Source organism: Macrobrachium nipponense, chromosome 37 (genome assembly GCF_015104395.2).
Source record: "Macrobrachium nipponense isolate FS-2020 chromosome 37, ASM1510439v2, whole genome shotgun sequence".
NCBI lineage: Eukaryota > Metazoa > Arthropoda > Malacostraca > Decapoda > Palaemonidae > Macrobrachium > Macrobrachium nipponense.
This window is the reverse complement of record NC_061097.1, coordinates 43,448,973-43,472,455: the sequence shown is the minus strand read 5'-3', so window position 1 is coordinate 43,472,455 and position 23,483 is coordinate 43,448,973. Positions and strand designations below refer to the sequence as shown.

The window sequence follows — 23,483 nt, the reverse complement described above, 5'->3', positions numbered from 1 at the left end:
GTTTTGATGTCGTTAGCGCACGAATACATAAACACACACACACACATATATATATATATGTATGTATGTATGTATATATATACACATATGTGATTTCACTTACACATGATCTGTAAAATTATGGAGTACTTATAATAGCCTTATAGAGATATCAATTGTATGAGAGAGAGAGAGAGAGAGAGAGAGAAGCCAATAAAAGAAAAAGTAATTAGAAAATGAGAAGAAACAAACGAAAGAAAGTGGATGAAACGAATGCAAAAAGAAGTACAGATACCCGAAAAAGACTAAATGGAGACAAAGAGAGAGAGAGGGAGAAGCCAATAAAGAAAGAGGAATTAGAAAACGAGATAGAGAAGCCAATAAAGAAAGAGGAATTAGAAAACGAGAGAGGGAAACAGACGAAGGAAAGTGGATGAAACGAAGGCCAAAAAAAAGAAAGTACAGATATCCGAAAAAGACTAAATGGAGACACAGAGAGAGAGAGAGAAGCCAATAAAGAAAGAGGATTTAGAAAACGAGAGAGGGAAACAGACGAAGGAAAGTGGATGAAACGAAGGCCAAAAAAAAGAAAGTACAGATACCCGAAAAAGACTAAATGGAGACACAGAAAGAGAGAGAGAGGTGCAGAAAACAGCAAATAGCGAATCCTGGTGAAAGTGCGCAGGTATGCGACTCCCTTGAGCCGACGTCCGGTCGTCTGCCGAAGGAAAGCGCCGTTTGCAGGACTTCTTCTTCTTCTTAGCAGCAGCAGCAGCAAGGAGGAGGAGCAGGAGCAGGAGGAGGAGGTAGGGAAGGAGTACGACCCCACCTTCAATGGCATCCGGTTCGGTTCCAGTTGCGTCCTTGTACAAGTACGACCACTCCTGGTCACCGTCACTCCACCTACAGCCACCTTTGGGCAGCCCTGCTCCCCCCCCCCCCTCCCCTCCCTCCCCCCCCATCCCCCACAACTTGTTGAGTGGCACCCCAAAAATTGCCAATTTTAAAGACACGTTTTCTAACACAGCAAAAGCTTACCTTTTTTTTTCTTTCTTTCTTTTTTTTATACGATTTCCGTGAACTCATCCCGAGTAATGCTTTCTCTCTTCTCTCTCTCTCTCTCTCTCTCTCTCTCTCTCTCTCTCTCTCTCTCTCTTTAGCATCTTGTGAAGGATCTCTTTCAGCTTTCACGGATATTATTTTTAGAACCTCGTGTGAGTCAAAAACTAAAAATTGGCGCTGTCTGCTTTTGCTGTCCCTATTTTGCGCGCGCGCGTGTGTGTGCGTGTTTGTGTGTGTGTGGGTGCGATTCTTCAGGCCTGGTCTAGTAAAGGGGTATTTATACGTTACCCATTCCATAAGGCTTTGAGAATTATTCTCTATTATTATTATTTATTTATTTATTTATTTATTTATTTATTTATTTTATTCATTTTTTATGTGAACTCATTTCATATCTTAAATTTCATTCATTCAGGTTCCTGTCGACGTAATCCATAAGAGCAATTAACGACGGATATAATTATTTCGTCTAAATTAAAAATCTAAAAATATCGATGAAAATCTTTCTAAAGACACGAACATTCGTGATTATTTTGTCTATATTCAAAATCTAAAAAATCACATCTTTCCTGAAATGCACGAAATTTTGTAATCATTCTATCTAGATTTAAAATCAAAATTTGAAAATAAAGATAAAACCTCTTTTCTAAAGACACGAAATTTCGTGAATATTTTACTAAATTCAAAATAAAAATCTAATATAGATAAAACCTCTTTCCTCAAATGCACGAAATTTCGTAATCACCGTAACTAGATTTAAAATCAAAATCTAAAAATGAAGATAAAGCCTCTTTTCTGAAGACACGAAATTTCGCGAATATTTTATCTAAATTCAAAATCAAAATCTGAAAAAATATTGATAAAAATCACTTTTCTGAACGCACGAAATTTCGTGAAATATTTTATCTAAATTCAAAATCAAAATCTGAAAAAAATATTGATAAAAATCACTTTTCTGAGCGCACGAAATTTCGTGAAATATTTTATCTACACTTAAAATCAAAATCTAAAAATATGTAGATAAAATTCCCTTTTCTTGAACGCTTGAAATTTCGTGAAATATTTGATCTACACTTAAAATCAAAATCTGAAAATATGTAGATAAATTCACTTTTCTTGAACGCACGAACTTTCGTGTCACGTCAAAACACCCAACGATCGTAATACGGAGATGGAACAGACCAATTTATTATTGCCAATTTTATTTTTTTATACGAATTTCCATTCAGCCCGGTGGGTGGGCAGGGAGGGTGTATTCTATACTGAAAGTATTCGACTTTCCCGGTACTCGACCTTTGGGTATTTCACCTTCGTGCCAACGCCCAGTCGACTGACATACCCACATCGACCCACACTTTCGTATTATTATTATTATTATTATTATTATTATTATTATTATTATTATTATTTCGTCAAAAAATTGCCTGCTATTATTATTATTATTATTATTAGGTTATTATTTATTAATTATTATTATTATTATTATTATTATTGTTTTCTTGGTTTAACAACTCATTGTTCGTAAGTCAAAAGCGAAACTTGAAGCGTCTGAAAATCAGAGAAGCTGGACAGCCAAGAGCCGCCTAAAAATAAGTCCCGCTGACAGTCCTGCCACGCAAAAATACTCTGTAGGCGGTCACCCACTCTCACAAGATCCTACAGGGCCTCCTTTATCCTACGGGGATGGAAATCCTTCCGAGGAATTGTTTTGTTTATTGTTTTTATTCGTTGTATATTTACTCTTGAATGTTTAAGTTTTTTAATTTCTTCTTTTTTGTTTTTTCTTATTTGTAGAAATTATCTTGCAGATATATTTGTGCGTGTGTACATATTATATATATACATATATATATGTATATATATATATATATATATATATATATATATATATATATAATATATATATACATATATATATATATATATATATATATATATAGGGCTTGTGCCTTGTATGATAAGGCGCCCTATGAGGTAATGTTAGACTAGCGATAATCTATACGCTAAGTCGGTTTGGTATTGCACTTCCATCTTCAATGGAGTGTCTGGGGTTTTGTAGATCATTACGAAGTCGGTATTATCTTTACGACGATGTGTTGAACTCATGGTTCGGTGAGGTTCTTGTATAAAACACAAGGTATAAAAATAGTATAATCTTCTGAAGTTTTACATGATGAAGATCAGGGATGATCGTACAAGTCTTCTATGACGATAGCTTGATCGCTTCTGCCATGATGATGGCTAAATCCTATTCCTCTACATGATAAAGCTTAGGTAAAGAGGTACAGGTCTTCTAATGACGATAGCTAACTCCGTTCTGCTTGTCTACCATCTCTGTTACAAGTTATGAAGGAACAGACAGTAGTTCGAACATATGAACATACTATCAGATGACATAGTTTCATACGAACACACAATCGAATGAGACACGCTACAGATCACGTAGGCCGTTTGAATAGGTCGGGGTAGTTGTCTCAAGCAGGAGCTTTGGACTAATGTTTATAACAATTGAATGACTACAGGTGACGGCATGTTATCTTAGCTTACATACTTATTGTATACGTCATCTTTAGCGTCTCTAGTCTGATCACATTCCTGCAAGCAATCTGGTTGACCTCTTTAGTTTTAGACTTTTATATATATGGACTAACATTCCATAATTTTTTATTATGTAAACACTTACATTAGCTCGGTCAGCTACCAAAACCAACTACTGAATATTACTCAAAACTTGACTTGCACTTGACTCATAGGATGTGATACAGACACATGTGAATATATATATATATATATATATAAAGTAAAATAAAAATTCAGGTGTTACATGAATTGATTCAAGTAATAAAATATAAAACAATGATATTGGTAAATAATAGTGATCACGGATATATACATACAGTTTTCACTTCATCTCATCAAGATACTTATGCTACAGAAAATACTAATGTACTCTGATAATTGCATAGAATGAAGATTAACATGATAAAAATCATATTTTAACTGATAAAAAAAATATCATATATGAATTGATAAAATTATTAATGTTTAATGCTGATTGATTCGTTGATTTCTGATTCATTAATCAATATACTAACTCATATATAACTGCAGATATTGGAAGATAAAAGGTAACAGATTGATTATAGGCTACCTGATTTGTTTATACATTGGTATATGGTTATTCATATTATGATTAATATATGTGCACTTTAAATAGATTCCTACTGCGTACACGCAAAGATATATTTAGATTCTGTTATTTATGATCATTTATATAAGAGATTCCTATTGCGTACACGCAAAGATATATTTCGACTCTGTTATTTATGATCAATTATATATAGGATACATGATACTTTATATATATAGGATAACATGACCGAGGTTATACACTTCACTTTTAACTAGCTTTCGACAACTTTTCGTCCATTACACAGTTCCAGACAACCACCTATAGCCAATTGAAACGGCCCTTTTCAATGGTTAAAACAAGGGGAAAATTTGCCTGGGCGGGTCCAACGTTCTATTTTGCGCTCATACTTATTCTCTGCATCCTAAGCCACACGATTACGTTCGCGATGAATAGATCATCCCAGCACGAGTCCTTCGCCAGCAAAGTAGAGTTGAATATCCTTCGGGTCGTAATTGTCGGAAGTATGTCCCTTTTTGTAGTCGAATTCCGACAGCCGCTGGAGCGTTCCGCATTAAAACGAGATTAACGACGAGATACGGTGTCGGTCGAAGAAGTCCATGAAATTCCTTTCACATTGTAGGCGGTTGTTACTTGACTGTAGTCGTCCGCTGCGACGAACGATTTTTTGAAGTTGCGATGTGAAACTCTCGTACTGCAGGATACTGTAACCAGGTTCCATTAATCAGCCTGCAAGTGAAATTATACTTGTCACAAGGGCAAAGTAAATTCAGACGACATCCAAATACAGGGGAGGGGAGAGAGCCATTTAGACCAGACGTAACCCACATGAATTCGCTGATATTTTGGAATTCAAAAGAATCCGCTGTACAAACTTTTTTATCCATGGCATTAACAATGAGTGAACCTATCCAGGTCTATGATGACTGTAAAAATATCCATATTATTAACAAATAAATAGATATCATTACAAATCTCAAAGAAAATTCGATATTACTGGTAGTAAGTTACTAGACAAAGAAGTGGAAAATGGAGCTATTTGTAAGATTGCCAGGCAACATAAGAGTCAAAGAGAATATTAATCATGATTCTATGTGCCCTAACAAAAGTTTCATATTCAATTTTCTCGCGCGCATCCTCTGAGGTTAATTTTTTTAAAAACTTTATTAATAGGTAGGAGATGCAACGAAAAAAAACCCACTATGTAACTAATTTCTAAATAAACTTTGGGTTTTTCAAGAAAATGTGACATTTTCCCATGAATGTTTTACTTGAATTGTAATAGGCTAATGTTGCAAGTAAATATTTCACATATATATCTTGATACTTCTAAATGTCTATGAGGTTCAGAAAAATTAATTCATTTTGTTGTTATAGAAATTCTATTTCCTTATTTTTGTTTAATTTTAAAATGATTGCAACTCCTTAGCTAAAGTTGCATTGCGCATACGGATAGACATTTGTACCTAACGTCTGCCTTGCCCATGAGAAGTTCGGGCTAAGCATTCCTTTCTCCAGTCAATCTGCTTTTGCAAGCAGAGACGACACACAGATGAAGCCTGTGTAAGCAGATTATTGAGGTTAAAAGGAACAAATGCTGATACGGCAATGATGACGTCGTCACTTGTCAGGAGATTGCTCTCAGCCAGCTAAGAGTTACGTTACTTGCTGTAAGAGATACGACTTTAGTATTTTCAAATGATATTTTAGTGTTTTTTTAATTCTCCACCCGCATGAGAAGAATGTCTGAAAAAAACAAAAAACAAAAAAAACAACAGTACCAAAATTGAACATATTAGTTTCATGTTGGCATTATGTAAAATAAATATTCCTTATTCAAACTATATGAAAAAGGTTTCCATACAAATTCTATATATATTATTAGACCCTGTATAAGATTCATATAGGATTATTCCATAGATAACATTTTCACTTCTAGACTTCCTGACTTTAAAATCTCTTTTATTTTATTTTATGTTTATTTTAATTTATTATTAGTTTTTATTTTATTTATTTATTTATTTATTTATTTAATTTTTTTTTTTTTTCATTGACTACGAATATAAATCACCGGGACAGACAATATGTCAGTAGGTTTTTGGATATGTGTTTGAACTTTTAGCTTATTTGTCATTACTAAAGCGTTAAGTTAGAGTTCAAATCTTTACGCATATATATTTAGATATTTAATTAACCTATGGTTACGTTTTGCTTATTGATTTTATCGTGATTCCTTTTTATTATAATTTGTAACCCTTCCGACTTCTTACGGAGTGTATTATATTGACTCCACTTGTATCCATATTTATCTTATTTTTTTTATATTTATTTATTTATATATTTTTTTATATATATTTGATAAATTAATGGTTGGCTTGAATATGTGGAAAAGTGTTCTAGCGGCGTACCGTATAAGGCTACTTGCGGCATCAATTCTATAGATACAAGATATAAATGATAAACGTATTTAAAACCGCGAGAACCGCTATAATCCAGTTCGGATCCAACATCACGAGTTGTAACTCGTAAGACATTGACACTTCCTATTTAATTATCCGTTATTCTACCAAACCGATTGACTCTGGGTGATAAAATATATTATTGGTTTTCTTAATGGAAAGGAATTCACACAACGTGTTAAGGAGATTATTATTGATTTACACCACCCGAGTCACAGATTATTATGTGTTGAATTCCATATTTACTGATTAGCACTCATAAATATTCCTAACGCACTCAATTGCGGTGTTTGTTTTTAGTGCTATTAATTCTATATAACGTGTCAAGGAACTATTAACACTAAGAAGTGTTTATTCCCTCTGTCAGACTCGTAATTCTGTTAATAATTCTACGTATATTCTTTCAAGGATTGATTTGGCACATGGATGGCCTCCTAAACTGACAGGTGTCTTAGTGCATCCCTTGTTTTCATGACACGTGTTACAATTAGTTATGTGCTTTTTTATATCTGTAAGCATTGTAGGCCAGTAAAATAGTGATTTGGCTTTCTGTGACATACTATGGAACCCTGGATGACGGAATGCAACCAGTTTATGACGATTGGTATGAAAGAGATTATTATTACTACCTGGTCGTTAGTCATCTGCTGTGTTCTTCGGGTTTTCCTCGTCACAGACCTACATATAATATTACATTTGATTACATTATTCTGATACACATACTTTAAATATACTTTTGCTTTAGGGTTTCTGCTCGAAGTGTTTATTGTTTTTTGCCTAGCCACTGACCCTGTTTCCGTTTCGAAGTGTTTATTGTTTGGTGTTTATTGCTGCTGACTCTGTTTCCGTCTGAAGTGTTTATTGTTTGGGTGTTTATTGCTGCTGACTCTGTTTTCCGTCTGAAGTGTTTTATTGTTTGGGTCATGTCTGTTGACTCTTGCTTTGTTCAGTTTGTAACAGTTCTGCGCTCCGACCCAGATATTCAATGCTCGCGATCTCTTGGGTTAAGGAATTTTCTTGTTTAGATACGGTTTAACAATAGGTACGGATGTTTCTATATCTTTTAGTCCAATTAATGGTTCTTTGCTGTATGGTGCGGGATTGCGGGATAATGCGTCAGCTATGATAATTGCTTTCCCAGGTAGATATCTTAACTTGGCTCCAAAGACCTGAATGATCATTTGTCACCGAGTTCCTTTTGGACTGTGATTAAAGCCTTTGAAAAACTCGGTAAAGGACTCATGTTCAGTAAGGACTTTTTATCAGGATAGCCATAGATTATGAACTTAAAATGTACTAGTGTTAAAGATACCTAGCCCTTCCTTGCCTATTACTGCATATTTACTTTCAGAGGGCTTTAGTTTACGTGAATAAAAAGCTATAGGGAAGAACTGTTTATCATATTACTGAAGTAGTATCCCTCTTACCCCTTGGTCTGAGGCGTCTGTTGCAATAAAAAAAAAAAATTCCTTATTTAAATCAGGGATTTTTAAGTTAGGTAAGCTGCATTTTCCGCTTTTAAGATATCGAACGCCTGTTGATGCTTTTCAGACCATAATAAATCTACGCTCTTCTTCGTAAGATCTGTTAAAGGAGCTGTCATGATTGAAGAGTTACATATTTACATACGATTGTAATACCCACTACAGCGCAAAAGTGCTGTATCCCCCTTTTACGTTAATAAGTACCGGAAAGTTATGAATAGCCGACACCTTACCATGGACTACTTTTAAGACCTTGACCAGCACCCCCATAAAACCTAGATAAACATGTTCGGTTTTTTAAAAACTCACATTTAGATATTTTACTCTGAGATTATTTGTCTTTGTCTCTGTAGCACTAGCCTACTTTATGTGAATGTACTTCTAAAGGTATTAGAAAAGATTACAAGATCATCCATATAGGCATGTAGGGTATCCCCTAAAAAGTCTCCAAACACTATATTATAATTGGGGCGCAACGTAAGCCGGAGGCATACGTAAAAATTGATAATGTCCCCTGAGTGTGCTGAAAACGGTGTATGAGGTACAATCACTTAGGTAATGGTATCTGGTTAAAAGACATTTAAGTAAGTCCAAGTTGGTGAAAAAAAATTTATTCTAACCTAACAGAGATAAGATGTCGTCGGTACATCGCACTGGAAACTATCGGGAGTCGTTTCCACCTTGTTTAAGCGACAGAATCTACGCAGATACGCGAAATCCGATCTTTTATGGCATGACATTTGAGGGAAAAATTATATGGGCTTATTTGATTTCCTAATGACTCCTATTACTAACATTTTTTCAACGTCGTCATTTATTTCTATTTTGAAATTTCATTGGGGTTCTACACGAAGGTACAATATATAGCTTTATGTTTGTCCTTAGACCGTATTTTGTTTTCAATGACATCCGTTTTTCTCCCAGAGATCACTCGCTAGTGGAGAAACTTCCTGGTATTCAGGTAGAAGATAAAAAAAATTCTGCTGAATCATCTGCTTGAATGACTTTACGGATATTACTTTAGATAGATTATCAGAGAGATTCATCCACGACTGGTTGGGCGTGATTAAAAACTAGCAACAATAAAAAATGCGATATTTATAACTTCCGTATCCACGATATGTATACTTTTAGGGCTTTGTTCGCGGAAATCGTTATATTTCAGAGTGTCGGGAAGGATTAAAAATTTCATTTCCCAGCAAAGCCTTTTATACACGCACTACGACATTCGAGGGTGCATGCTTCCCGAGATTTTGCGTGCAAATTGCGACTGCGGTTGTGGGAGAATTCTGTTGGGTCATTTGAACAATGTTACGATTTATGAGACAAATGTATAGTTCCTTTATATAAGTTTATTATTTGATTAACTGTCTCATTTTTGTTCAAACGGATTTTAATATGTTTGAAGGTTTATAGGATTTTCCTTTGATAAACACGCCTTATTTTGCAGGATGTAAGATAATATTTTGTATACCCCTAAATGAATCTTACAATTACACTAGATACAGATCAATTTTTTTTTTTATAACTATAGAGGTATCTGTAAGCGCTCGCTTATCCGGACTTCTCATTAGGGAAGTTCGAACAACAGACGGTGAGTCCGTAAATACAGATATTGCGTGTACTAAAGAAATAAAACAAGATATTCTAATTTTTTACGGCGCGTACAGTTGGCTTAATCCACCAGTATTTATTATAACTTAATGTATTAAAATTAAAACGAAAACCTGCTCTGATTACTTATACGGTCGTGTGTTTCATAGGAAAAATCCTTTTTAATTCAAAAAGATATTGGTATGAACCAACATCGCTTTTCCCCACTCTGCTAGAGTCGCTTATTGTGTGGAATTTGCTATGTTTTGAACACTTCGGCAGTTTTTGACTAACCTTGACCGCTTGACTAGGTGACACAGTAACCGAGTTTGCTTGTTTGATTCTGAAAGGCTACTGTTTCTATTTCTTTTTGTTTTTGTAATAATTAGGATCCTTCTCTTTATTACCATCGGCAACGTAATTGTGTGTTTTAGCATTATGTTGCTGGTTACGTATACAGCAATGAAAATGACGAACTATTAGGAACTGAGCGATTACTAATAAGACAAGTTATCACTACTGCATACAATTTTAACTGTTTGTACTTCATTCTTTGCTAAAATTTGAAATAGTGAGGGATCCTGGTCAGCGCATTTAGCCTATGAAAGTTTTTACAGACATGTTTATTCCTTGCAATCCAGCCATATTTTTTAAAGTTGAGTTGAGTCATTGAGGTTCGATATTTTATATAACTCAAAAAACTCCAAGGCTAAAACTGCGATCGGGACTTTGCAAAGGGGAGCATTTATTGTCATGACCCGAAATAGTGTTACCTCTAATTTATATAGATTTGTACGGGTGTTCCACTTGTTTTTGTGTGTTTTCTAATCACTACGGTGCTTAACGACCCTATCCATGCATCTGTATAAATACAGACGTCCACTGCGTAAACGCATATTCACTGTTTAATATGATTTGTTACGTAAGGGATTAATAATCACCCAAAATGATAAAATTAACATAGTATATTGATTATGATATTTTTAGTAGAACTTCTGGAAACAGACACTCAAAGATAAAAACTCGCAGTAGCGAAATCTCAATGATGTAGATAATTTCTGTAAAAAAGTAAGATTAAGAAAATGTCTCGTAACTTCAGCCACAGGAATAACGAAATTCGACCTGTAAAGGAAACACTCAAAGTTACTCCAAATGAATAAAAAATTGTACTTAGCTTGCTTTTGTGGAAGTCACGGTGTTCCGATAACGACACACGGCCTGGTCCTCCTCTATTTAGCGGACGACCTGGTTTTGGCTTCAGTTTCCCCCTGTGCGCGTTGTTTCGATGATTCGAGCCCTTGAAAATCCGATGCTGCAGACGCGTTCGGTTTGTTTCTTGCAGTGCCGGAAACGCTCACTAACGATGTTTTCTTGAATGATTCTAATGAGAGACGAAGCTTCCGTTGCCGTAGGAAAAGGACACCGTCCGGTTTTGTTTTTCTTGAAGTTATTCACTAACGATGATACTAAGTTGCTTGACGAATCTTGTTGTTTTCTGAAGTCGCTCACTAATGATGATACTGGTTGCTTGAAGAATCTGCTGCTTTCGTCGTCGTTGACTTCATGATTTATTATTCTGTTTTTTCTTCGTAGGACGTTGTAGAGTTCTTCTGGTCCGCTGGCCACCAATATTAGGGCTTGTGCTTGTATGATAAGGCGCCCATATGAGGTAATATGTTAGACTAGCGATAATCTATACGCTAAGTCGGTTGGTATTGCACTTCCATCTCAATGGAGTGTCTGGGGTTTTGTAGATCACTTACGAAGTCGGTATTATCTTTACGACGATGTGTTGAACTCATGGTTCGGTGAGGTTCTTGTAGAAAACACAAGGTATAAAAATAGTATATCTTCTGAAGTTTTACATGATGAAGATCAGGGATGATCGTACAAGTCTTCTATGACGATAGCTTGATCGCTTCTGCCAATGATGCTAATCCTATTCCTCGACAATGATAAAGCTTAGGTAAAGAGGTACAGGTCTTCTAATGACGATAGCTAACTCCGTTCTGCTTGTCTACCAATCTCTGTTACAAGTTATGAAGGAACAGACAGTAGTTCGAACTATGAACAACTATCAGATGACATAGTTTTCATACGAACACACAATCGAATGAGACACGCTACAGATCACGTAGGCCGTTTGAATAATAGGTCGGGGTAGTTGTCTCAAGCAGGGAGCTTGGACTAATGTTTATAAACAATTGAATGACTACAGGTGACGGCATGTTATCTTAGCTTACATACTTATTGTATACGTCATCTTTAGCGTCTCTAGTCTGATCACATTCCTGCAAGCAATCTGGTTGACCTCTTTAGTTTTAGACTTTTATATATATGGACTAACATTCCATATTTTTATTATGTAAACACTTACATATATATATATATATGTGTGTGTGTGTGTGTGTGTGTGTGTGTGGGTGTGTGTGTGTGTGTGTGTGTGTGTGTGCCTCTGCATTCCAGCTGGAATGTCATGTAGAATTGTGTAACATTTTTTCAGATTCCTAGATAGCTTAGAATAGGATGTTTTAAATGTGTGTTCAGAATTTGCATAACATGTTATAAATGAATATATATTATAACATAGAATGTAAAAAGAGAGAGATTTTCTTTGTCCGTTCGAAACTGCGAGTGTTTTCGCTTTTATGTCAACACTGTAAGATTAGAGAGTCTGCGAGATCCGTTTGCTTTTCTATTCTGTCAACGCGTTTGATAGCTAGCTCAAATCTTCATTTGTGTTTTGGAGAATCTGTCATCGTTTGTGATAAGACTTCTCCTTCGTGTCGATTGAGTAGAGTACGTGTCTTTTTTAACAGACTGGACTCGTACGCGTATGTCTTTGCCGAGTCCCACATAGAGATTGCACATTTCTTTATGAAGATTGCGTCAGATTTCGAACTTTCTGGAAGCATTTGTGCCAAGAACGTTTTTGTCATCTGCCCTGTCCAGTTTTAGCAAGGGAAGAAGATTTCATTACATCTTAGAACCGCGAGGCGATCAGATCTCTCTCTCGCTCTCTCTCTCTCTCTCTCTCTCTCTCTCTCTCTCTCTCCATCATTGAGATTATATTAACGTAACATAAATTGGTCACTCGTAACTTAGAATTTCATATTTGATATTTCTAGGAGTTTGTTTAGTGTTATTTAGTTTCTTTTTTTGTGGAATCTGAACAAACATTGTTTCGTAACAGCGCCTGGTTTTTGTGAAAGTGTGAATCAAGCCTGCAGCAAAGCAAAGAAAGAAATTGGTATACCAAAAAGGTAAAGTGTGTTATATTTTATTAGTCGCAACAAATAACGGTTAGGTAATAACTAATAACTAATAATTGTTAGGAACAGTGATTAACTAATAACTAATAACCGATAGGAACTGTGGTTAACTAATAACAGGTGGTTATGAAGGTTTGGTAAAAACTGATGGTTACAATGTTTTGAGTGAAAAAAATTTACACTTTTCCACATTGCTGATTTTTTTGTGTTTGTGTTTGTTCCACTGTTTGTGCACTTGTTCATTTTCTTATTGAAGTGTGCCTTTTTATTTTATATTTTCATTTGCATTCACAATTTAATTGACTTAGTTATTTTCGTTGCTTAATCATTGCACATTTAATTAAATTCAACATTTGTGAATTAATTTGCATTTACTTAGAATTCTTTTCAAGTTTTGTTGTTGTTTAACACTTGTGAATTAATTTCAAATTTTCAATTATTGCCTAACACTTTTGAATTTTGATTGAATTAATTTTCTTGAATTTTGTGATAAATTAATTTTGATTTAATTTTACTTAATTTGATTCAAGAATTAATTAAACTTTACTTTGTTTTCAAGTAACAGTAATTTTCCTTGATATTGTGAATTTCACATATAAATTTTGAATTTAATAATAAAATTTTGTATTTAAAATTTTTATAAGTGTTTTTATTTCTAACCAGCATATATATATGATTATGATTATATTGATGATAGGTAGAAACAGAGTGGTAATTGATTTGCTTTCCTTCAATTTACTTGAAGTGACTTAGAACCAGGGAAGTACTTAGACTTCTGAGATCAGGGAAATAATTAGACTTTTAAAGTTGTTGATGGAGTGATGCCCTTTGATTAATTTAATTACTTACAAGGTTACCTCACACCTGTTTTGATGAACTTAGTCTGATTTTCTGCAATACTGGTAAGTGTTAAGGGATCGCTGTTGCCTTTAGAGTATTCAGTCGTTTAATACGTGTTATGAGGGTTCAGATGTCTGGCTTTTGGTGAGGTAATAATTTATGAATGGTAACCAGATACTTGGCACTTCGTAACAATATTATATATATATATATATATATATATATATATATATATATATATATATATATACACTATAAGATACATATACATATACATATAATACATATACATATACTATATATATATATATATATATATATATATATATATATATATATATATATATATAATATTGTTACGAAGTGCCAAGTATCTGGTTACCATTCATAAATTATTACCTCACCAAAAGCCAGACATCTGAACCCTCATAACACGTATTAAACGACTGAATACTCTAAAGGCAACAGTGATCCCTTAACACTTACCAGTATTGCAGAAAATCAGACTAAGTTCATCAAAACAGGTGTGAGGTAACCTTGTAAGTAATTAAATTAATCAAAGGGCATCACTCCATCAACAACTTTAAAAGTCTAATTATTTCCCTGATCTCAGAAGTCTAAGTACTTCCCTGGTTCTAAGTCACTTCAAGTAAATTGAAGGAAAGCAAATCAATTACCACTCTGTTTCTACCTATCATCAATATAATCATAATCATATATATATACTGGTTAGAAATAAAAACACTTATAAAATTTTAAATACAAAAATTTATTATTAAATTCAAAATTTATATGTGAAATTCACAATATCAAGGAAAATTACTGTTACTTGAAAACAAAGTAAAGTTTAATTAATTCTTGAATCAAATTAAGTAAAATTAAATCAAAATTAATTTATCACAAAATTCAAGAAAATTAATTCAATCAAAATTCAAAAGTGTTAAGCAATAATTGAAAATTTGAAATTAATTCACAAGTGTTTCCGAATGACGGTGATTAATAGAAGATTCTGTCAGTATTGCGCGTCGATTTGCATACATAGAATAAATATTGGAACAAGTTGCGTTTGATTATTTGAATTATAATCGGAAATATATATACATATATATATATATATATATATATATATATATATATACATATATATATATATATATATATATATATATATATATATATATATATATATATATATATATATGTATATATATTTCCGATTATAATTCAAATAATCAAACGCAACTTGTTCCAATATTTATTCTATGTATGCAAATCGACGCGCAATACTGACAGAATCTTCTATTAATCACCGTCATTCGGAAAAAATCACAGTACGGTCATTGTTGGGACGTTAACAATCACTCAGCTCTCGTCGTCATTGTTTCCTGCTGTTCGAGAAACTGACCTCTTGCGATTCGCTGCGCGGAGTCCTACGCAGGACTCCGGCGGTTCGTCGACCCCTTGGGGTTCCTATTCATACGTTCCAGGGCCCTTTTTTGACATATTTCGGTCACTGGTGACAGGGACCCTCCGACTCGGAGACATTCTGCATAAATCAGCGAGAGAGAAGAAGAATCCAGGCGGGGACGTGAGGCGACGAGGAGCCGATCGTTGCGTCATTGTTTTGGTGAGGTCTGACTTGAGGTTGCTCGTAATTTTTTTTTTTTTTTTACTTTTTTTGCTTCCAGAAGCACGAAAGTGGCCGCGATTCTATTTCTTTTCATTGTGAAAGCACGGGTCTTATTTTTTTCCGTATTTCGGTTCATATAGGTACCTTTTTTTCTCCGTATTTTGAGCTCCAAATAGCCTGGTTTCGGGAGCCACGATTTGAGGTTGGCCTGACTAACCAGACTTTTATAGCCACGAAGATGACCGTAGCTTCTATTTCTTTATTGTGAAAGCACGGGCCTTATTTTTTCCGTATTTCAGTTCATAATAGGTCCCCCTTTTCTCCGTATTTTGAGCTCCAAATAGCCTGGTTTCGGGAACCATGATTTGAGGTGGGTCGGACTAATCAGAATTTTAGAGCCACGAAAACGACCGTAGCTTCCATTTCTTTTATCATTAACATAATATGGGACTTATTCTCCCGTATTTCAAGTTGAAAATACGTCCCGTTATCTCCATATTTCACCCTCTAAATAAGTTCATTTCACCTCGGGGCTTTTAGCAATTTGAAACGACAAACACGTGATGATGACCCCAAAGGAATGGCTGCGTATACTAACCATGGGCGTCTCCGGTGCCCTCCATAGTGCAAACCCTTCTTATCCCAGATCTCGGGCACCGTCCCTCGTGCCCCTCGTGCCCCTCGAGCCGTCAATGAAGGTCCATTGGGCTGTCCATGGACAGATGCAGCCCTTTGCGACCGGCAAGACGCCACACACACACGTTCCTGAACAATGATACCCACTGCCCTGAATTTCTTTCTACCCTGGGGGTTCAGGGGGAGAACGCTCGTAACAGGCATTGTTTTGTTTTCTGTCGAGATGGTAGGTTAAGGAACTGAGAGAGTGACAAGGAGAGAGAGAGAGAGTGAGACAGAGAGAGAGAGAGAGGGCGATGACCTATCCTTGTTGTCATCCAATGCTGTATGGATTTTGAGAGAGAGAGAGTGACAAAGAGAGAGAGGGGGGACGATGATCTATCCTTATTGTCATCCAGTGCTGTATGGATTTTGAGAGAGAGAGAGAGAGAGAGCTTAATGCTAATTCAAATTGCTGTAGCACTTTGTCTCGTCTTTTTTTTTTCTTCATTTTTCGAACGCTGTCGGTTTATTTTTATAAATGAAAAACAAATAATAATAATAATAATGCACAAGAGAAAGCAAGGAGTAAAGAGAGCAAGAGAGAGTGCGAGAGAGAGAAAGTAGATGGAATAAAAATAAAACAACTACTTTTCCCCCAAAACTTCCTACAACCTCTCTCTCTCTCTCTCTCTCTCTCTCTCTCTCTCTCTCTCTCTCTCTCTCTCTCTGCATGAGAAAGCAAGATCGAAAATGAAAATGAGAAGAAAAGAAGATGAAGAAGGAGCCTAATAAAGAAAGCGTTAACGGAAGAATAAGAGAAAGGGAACGCCAGAAAAAGAAGACTGAATTATACTTTCTCTTACTCGCAGCGGGATGTGAGGCAAGTTGGTCCCCCTTTTGGCATTCGAGTGCCACCACACCACTCAGCCTCTGGGGAGAAAGTAACGGAGTGCCAAGGCATCCGGGACTAGATTATGATGATGTGGAGGAGGTAGGAGCCTCCTACACCTCCTTACAGTTCGTTCGGGTTTCCCCAGGTCCCTCAGTGTGAGGTAGAAGGAGGAGGTAGGGAGAGGTAGGAGGAGGAGGAGGAGGAAGATGAGGTAGGAGGAGGAAGAAGAAGTAGGAGGAGAGGAGGAGGAGGAGGAGAAGGAGGAAGAGGCAGGAGGAGAAGGAGGCCTTGACGATTATGAAGAATAGATTAAGGAATTTGATGATTTATGCAATCTGAAATTTTTGGTACTGTATAATTCTAATTATTTCGGTTTTTCTGATTCATTGAAAGAGAGAGAGAGGGAGGGAGATCCAAGGTGCTTAGTAACTGTTATAGATTAAGATATTTATACGAAGTAGAGAGAGACAGAGATCCAAGGTGCTTAGTATTTGTTATATAGATGAAGATATTTAGACGAAGGAGAGAGAGAGAGAGAAGGATCCAAGGTGCTTAGTACTTGTTATATAGATGAAGATATTTAAACGAAGGAGAGAGAGAGAGAGAGATGACAAAGGGTAGTGTTAAACAAGCAGTGTTATGGTTGACATATCCATCGCTACCAGAGCGAGAAGATTCTTCACGGCTGACCTCTCTCTCTCTCTCTCTCTCTCTCTCTCTCTCTCTCTCTCTCTCTCTCTCTGTCGTTATATGATTATACCTGTAACTTTCTTGCTTTCTTTTGTTTATCATTTCAATACTACTATTATTTGTATTTATGAATAATAGGTCCAGTTTCTGAGATATATGTGTAATTTGTTCATTAGACATAAGTGCTTAGGAAACATAATAATATAATCAATATATTACATATATTCTTATATATATATATATATATATATATATATATACCTACATATATATAGTATATATATATATATATATATATTATATATATATATATATATATATATATAATTTCTTGAGTAGTTGAAATTATACAGATCTTGCGAACATGCCGTGTAGATATCCCATACAACTTTCATAATTGTTTATATATATAAAAATAAACAAATTCACACAATAGATGATAGAAAGGCTTATATAACATCTAAAGTGTTTGTCTGGGTAGAATTGGAACGCGTTTACATTAAGGTGATTTGGTAGGATCTAGTACTTGTATTATTTTATGAGAATATTTTTTTGAATGAGGGGGGGCCATTTCCACTTATGAATAACTAGGTAGATATGGACGTGCGCAGGGTCTGGTATATTTTTATTATGGTCTGGGAAAACTTTCAACTAAAGCAAACGATTTATACTTATAAATAAGTCAAATTCTCCTTATCCCTATTTTCTACGGTTCCTAGACGATCGAGATGCAGACATTGACCAACCGTCCCGCACACCTCTCTACCCATACATTACGGATGGAACTCAGGCACTTCTATTTTTGTATGGGCGAACGGTTCCCCTTCCCTACCCTCCACCCCCAAAACCTCGTCCAGACAAGACAAGGATGTGCTGCTGCTGCGCCCACTTTCACTCTCCCATCTCGAGAGCAATCCGGGGACGGGGGTGGGAGGTCTCCCCCCCCCCCAGAGCTCCCAGTCTTCGAGTCGTCCTCATGACAGACGAAAATGAATATATACTGTCCCGTGGGACCTTTTGGGAATGCGCCCCTCGTGATGATTGTTCCCCGGCGCCAATCCCCTCCTGCCTGAATCCCCTCGTGCAGGGACGGGGATTTGGGGGAAGAGAAAGGTCCAAACTGCTGCAGCTGGGGGGATTGGGGGAGGAGGGTTGGGGAAGCTTTGGTTTGTCTATGGAAGACCTTTTTTTTGGTCGTTCGCTTGTATTGTGTGGCCTCAGCAGGTAATTTAGCTTATATTAGTCCTTCTTCAGCAGCTAATTTAGCTTGTATTCTCCTGACTCCAGCAGCTAATTTATCTAGTATTAGTCTTCCTTCTGCAGCTAATTTAGCTTGTGTTCTCCTGACTCCAGCAGCTAATTTAGCTTGTATTTGCCTGGCTCCAGCAGCTAATTTAGCTTGTATTTGCCTGGCTCCAGCAGCTAATTTAGCTTGATTTAGTTTTTCTTCAGCAGCTAATTATCTCTTATTCATCTTACTTCATCACCTAATTTAGCTTGTATTCACCTTTCTTCAGAAGCCAATTTAGCTCTGCAGCACCTCCTTTAGCTTGCTTTAGTCTTTATTCAGCAGCTACTTCGGCTCACTCGTGCATTTCTTCAGCAGCTATAGTGCTCTGCTTTAGTCTTCCTTCAACAGTCATTTTAGCTTGCTCAAGTCACTCGCCGGCAGCTTCTTTAGCTTGATTCAGTCTTTTAGTTTAGCTGGTAATCGCATTTCCTCAACAGCTAATTTGGCTTGCAGTTCGCCCCGAGTAACTTCATCTTGTCCTCGTCTTCCTTCAGCAGCTAATTTGGCTTGCCTTCGTCTTCCTTCAGCAGCTAATTTGGCAGGCAATTCGTTCCCAGCAACTTCATCTTGTCCTCGCCTTTCCCCAGCAGCTAATTTTGCTTGCCCTCGTCTTCCTTCAGCAGCTAATTTGGCTTGCAGTTCGCCCCCAGTAACTTCATCTTCTCCTCGTCTTCCTTCAGCAGCTTATCTGGCTTGCCCTCGTCTTCCTTCAGCAGCTAATCTGGCTTGCAGTTCGCCCCCAGTAACTTCATCTTGTCCTCGTCTTCCTTCAGCAGCTAATTTGGCTTGCAGTTCGCCCCCAGCAGCTTCATCTTGTCCTCGTCTTCCTTCAGCAGCTAATTTGGCTTGCAGTTCGCCCCCAGTAACTTCATCTTGTCCTTGTCTTCCTTCAGCAGCTAATTTGGCTTGCAGTTCGCCCCCAGTAACTTCATCTTGTCCTCGTCTTCCTTCAGCAGCTAATTTGGCTTGCAGTTCGCCCCCAATAACTTCATCTTGTCCTCGTATTCCTTCAGCAGCTAATTTGGCTTGCAGTTCGCCCCCAGTAACTTCATCTTCTCCTCGTCTTCCTTCAGCAGCTAATCTGGCTTGCCCTCGTCTTCCTTCAGCAGCTAATTTGGCTTGCAGTTCGCCCCCAGTAACTTCATCTTGTCCTCGTATTCCTTCAGCAGCTACCTCATCTAGCCTTCTTCGTCGTCGTCTTTCTCCATTATCAGCTATTTCATCACATCGTCCCGGCCCCTACCACCACCACCACCACCTCCTTCAGGAGCGCTACGTCGGCCTGTAACAGGACCAGGACCAGCAGCAGCAGCAGCAGCAGCAGCAGCGGCGGCGGGGTGAGCGATAACGAAGGCGTCTCGCGTTGACGAACTCTTACTTTCCAAGGACGCGAGGCGGAATCCGCTTCTCTGGCAGTTCCGGGTGAGCTCAATGAAAGTCGAACGGTGAAATTCGATGTCGAGGCTAGAATTCTTCTTCTTCTCTTCATTCCCCCTACCCCGACCCCTCTCCCAGATCCACCCGACTGGCAAGAAGGAGAGGGGAGGGGGGAAAGATAGGGGAGGGAAGTGTATCACTTATTTTTCCCCGAAGTAGAAGGTTTAGGATGGAATGCTCTAACTTTTGCGCTTTGGGATTGATTTTGTGAATACCGAGAGAGAGCGAGAGAGAGAGAGAGAGAGAGTGGAAACACGATGGTATAAATTGGAAAACTTTGAATTTAGCAATTTAGGATTAATTTTGTAAATACCAAGAGAGAGAGAGGGGGAGAGAGTGGTAACACGATGGTATAAATTGGAGTACTCTAAATTTAGCAATTTGGGATTAATTTTGCGAATACACACACACACACACATACAGAGAGAGAAAGAGAGAAAGGGCGTGTTTAGGAGCTCAAGTGAGCAGAGGCTGAAACCGCACCTAGAGAGAGAGAGAGAAGATTAATACTGAGTTTACGAATAAATCTCTTGTATTTCTGATGATTTTCTTTCGTTTAATTCAATCCTCCTTCGCTTTTGGAGAAGCCTACATATGTTCTCTGGCAAAACTATCTCTGAATTTCCCTAAATATTTCACAGCGTCCTTGGGAACTTGTTTTGCAAGTTATTTGAGGCAACGGTGTAATAGTGTGTGTGAATTTTGACGTTTGTTGACATTTCAATTAACATTTCATGTATGGAAAATTATACTGAATATGACATTATTTTGGCTTCCAATATTTTTGTGCTCCAGTTCACGCGATGTGGCTCTTTGCCCTGAGCAGTGACTCGTGGTGGTCACACCCAGGTATGACAAAGGGTCTGGAATTTGACGAGAACCAGAATAATGTATCAATAAAAATTTTGTCATACATTTAGAGAGAGAGATAGAGAGAGACTGAAAAAAAAGTGAAAGAGAAAGTCCAAAGAGAAAAGCACACACAGCATCCTGGCGAAAAAAGAAAGAACAAAAATTAAGGAAAAGCTGGTCTTCCTACGAGAGAGAGATAGAGAGAAAGTCCAGCCTCTGAAATTGCCATTAAATAATGAACTCAAAGGCTCTTTCAGCCTCGTGTAAGATATTCTGCAAAAGATCGAGAGGGAAAATGTTAAATACTTACCGAGAAATGCCGTCAGATGGGCTGAGCCTTCCAGTCCGTACCAAGAGAAGTGGTTGGCACCAGAGACTTCCGGTTCTAAGTGGAGGGTTGTTCTAAGCAAGTAGAGTGGTTGGCGCCCAGAAAGGTTGGGCCTTCCAGTTCTTAGCAAGAGGAGGGGTTGGCACCAGAAAGGTTGGGCCTTCCAGTTCTTAGCAGGAGGAAGGGTTGGCACCAGAAAGGTTGGCCCTTCCAGTTCTTAGCAAGAGGAGGGGTTGGCACCAGAAAGGTTGGGCCTTCCAGTTCTTAGCAAGTGGAGGATTTGGCGCCAGAAAGGTAGAGCCTTCCAGTTCTGAGTAAATGAAGAAATTGGCACCAGAAGGTAGAGCCTTCCAGTTCTGAGCAAATGGGGGAGTTAGCACCAGAAAGGTTGGTCCTTCTAGTTCTAAGCAATGGAAGAGTTGGCGCCAGAAAGGTTGATCCTTCCAGTTTTAAGCAAATGAGGGAGTTAGCACTAGAAAGGTTGGGCCTTCCAGTTCTAAGCAAGTGGAGGAGTTAGCGCCAAAAAGGTTGTTCCTTCCAGTTCTAAGCAATGGAAGAGTTGGCGCCAGAAAGGTTGATCATTCCAGTTCTAAGCAAGTGGAGGAGTTGGCGCCAGAAAGGTTGATCCTTCCAGTTCTTAGCAAGTGGAGAAGTTGGCGCCAGAAAGGTAGAGCCTTCCAGTTCTAAGCAATGAAAGAGTTGGCGCCAGAGAGTTAGAGCCTTCCTAAGCGAGCCTACTTCTCAACGATTTGGCTTTTGAAACTCACCAGAAATGGAATCGGAAGGCGAGGGAAAAAAAGAAACCCCAATTAGACTGAAAACATAACGCCCCTTTTGCCTGCGAAATACAGCTACCTCGTAAATGGAGTAAAGCTTTGTCCAGATTGAGGGAAGACAAGAGGACATTTCAAAACACCTGGCGGACGAGGAAAAAGAAGCAACAATTGAAAAGGGAGGGCGTTTAATTTTCCCGGAGAGCGAATTTTCGGCAATTTTTTCCTGGTGACGTCATCACCATCACTACAACGGTCTGTCAGGAGGACCGTAGTTAATCTAATTTCAGTTTACATTTTTTTTTTTTTTTGCCAAAGAATTCTTTATTCATTTCATATTTCATATATATTAATAAATTTTTAAATATTATATATTTATATATATATATATATATATATATATATATATATATAATATATATATAGATATATATATATATCATATATATATATATAGGGGTATATATATATAGGGGGAAATGTGAAAAACGAGGACTATAGCATCACGTTTTATATATTTCGTGATTAAGTTATTCATGTATATATATAAATATATATACACACATATATAACGCTTGGTACTGACTTTCTGCCTGTCATTATTTCTGTGGTATTCGCTTATATAATGAAGTCAAGTGCTTCTACTCGGTGATTTTTTAAGCATATATATATATCTGTATGTGTGTGCGTGCTTTTGTATGCGTCTTGAAGCTGCTTGCACTGAATGCAACTGCCAACGAACGCTTTGCGGAATAAACGGCGGTCTTTAGAAATGAGTGATCACTGAGTGTTCAAGCGCACTGAAGAGCAGCAGTCGTTCCTGCCTTCCGAGTCGCCTGAGATGGCGAGAAAGAGAAAGCTCCTTCCAGCCGGATCTCAAGAAGGAACTCTTTCCATCATTTCGAGAAGAATTCTACATTTTTTTCCCCCTCACTCTTTCTATTTTATTTATTATTATTATGATTTTTATTCTTATACTTTTCTCGTTCGACTTAACATAAAATTCAAAGAGTTTACGCGTCAATCTTAGTTTAAATTTTGACTTCTCTCTCTCTCTCTCTCTCTCTCTCTCTCTCTCTCTCTCTCTCTCTCTCTCTCGCTCTCTCCTCTCTCTCTCCATCTCGGTCTCCTC

General features: G+C 37.2%; 1 protein-coding gene across 1 annotated transcript in view; it reads right to left on the bottom strand.

The window, feature by feature from the left end:
- Nucleotides 1-19,645: 19,645 nt before the first annotated feature.
- Nucleotides 19,646-23,483, bottom strand: part of LOC135209359 (aggrecan core protein-like) — a 35,266-nt gene continuing 31,428 nt past the window's right edge. Inside the window, exon 3 of the mRNA XM_064242057.1 lies at nucleotides 19,646-20,147. Within this exon, the coding sequence (XP_064098127.1) occupies nucleotides 19,646-20,147 (502 nt within the window). The remainder of the gene's footprint in view (nucleotides 20,148-23,483) is intronic.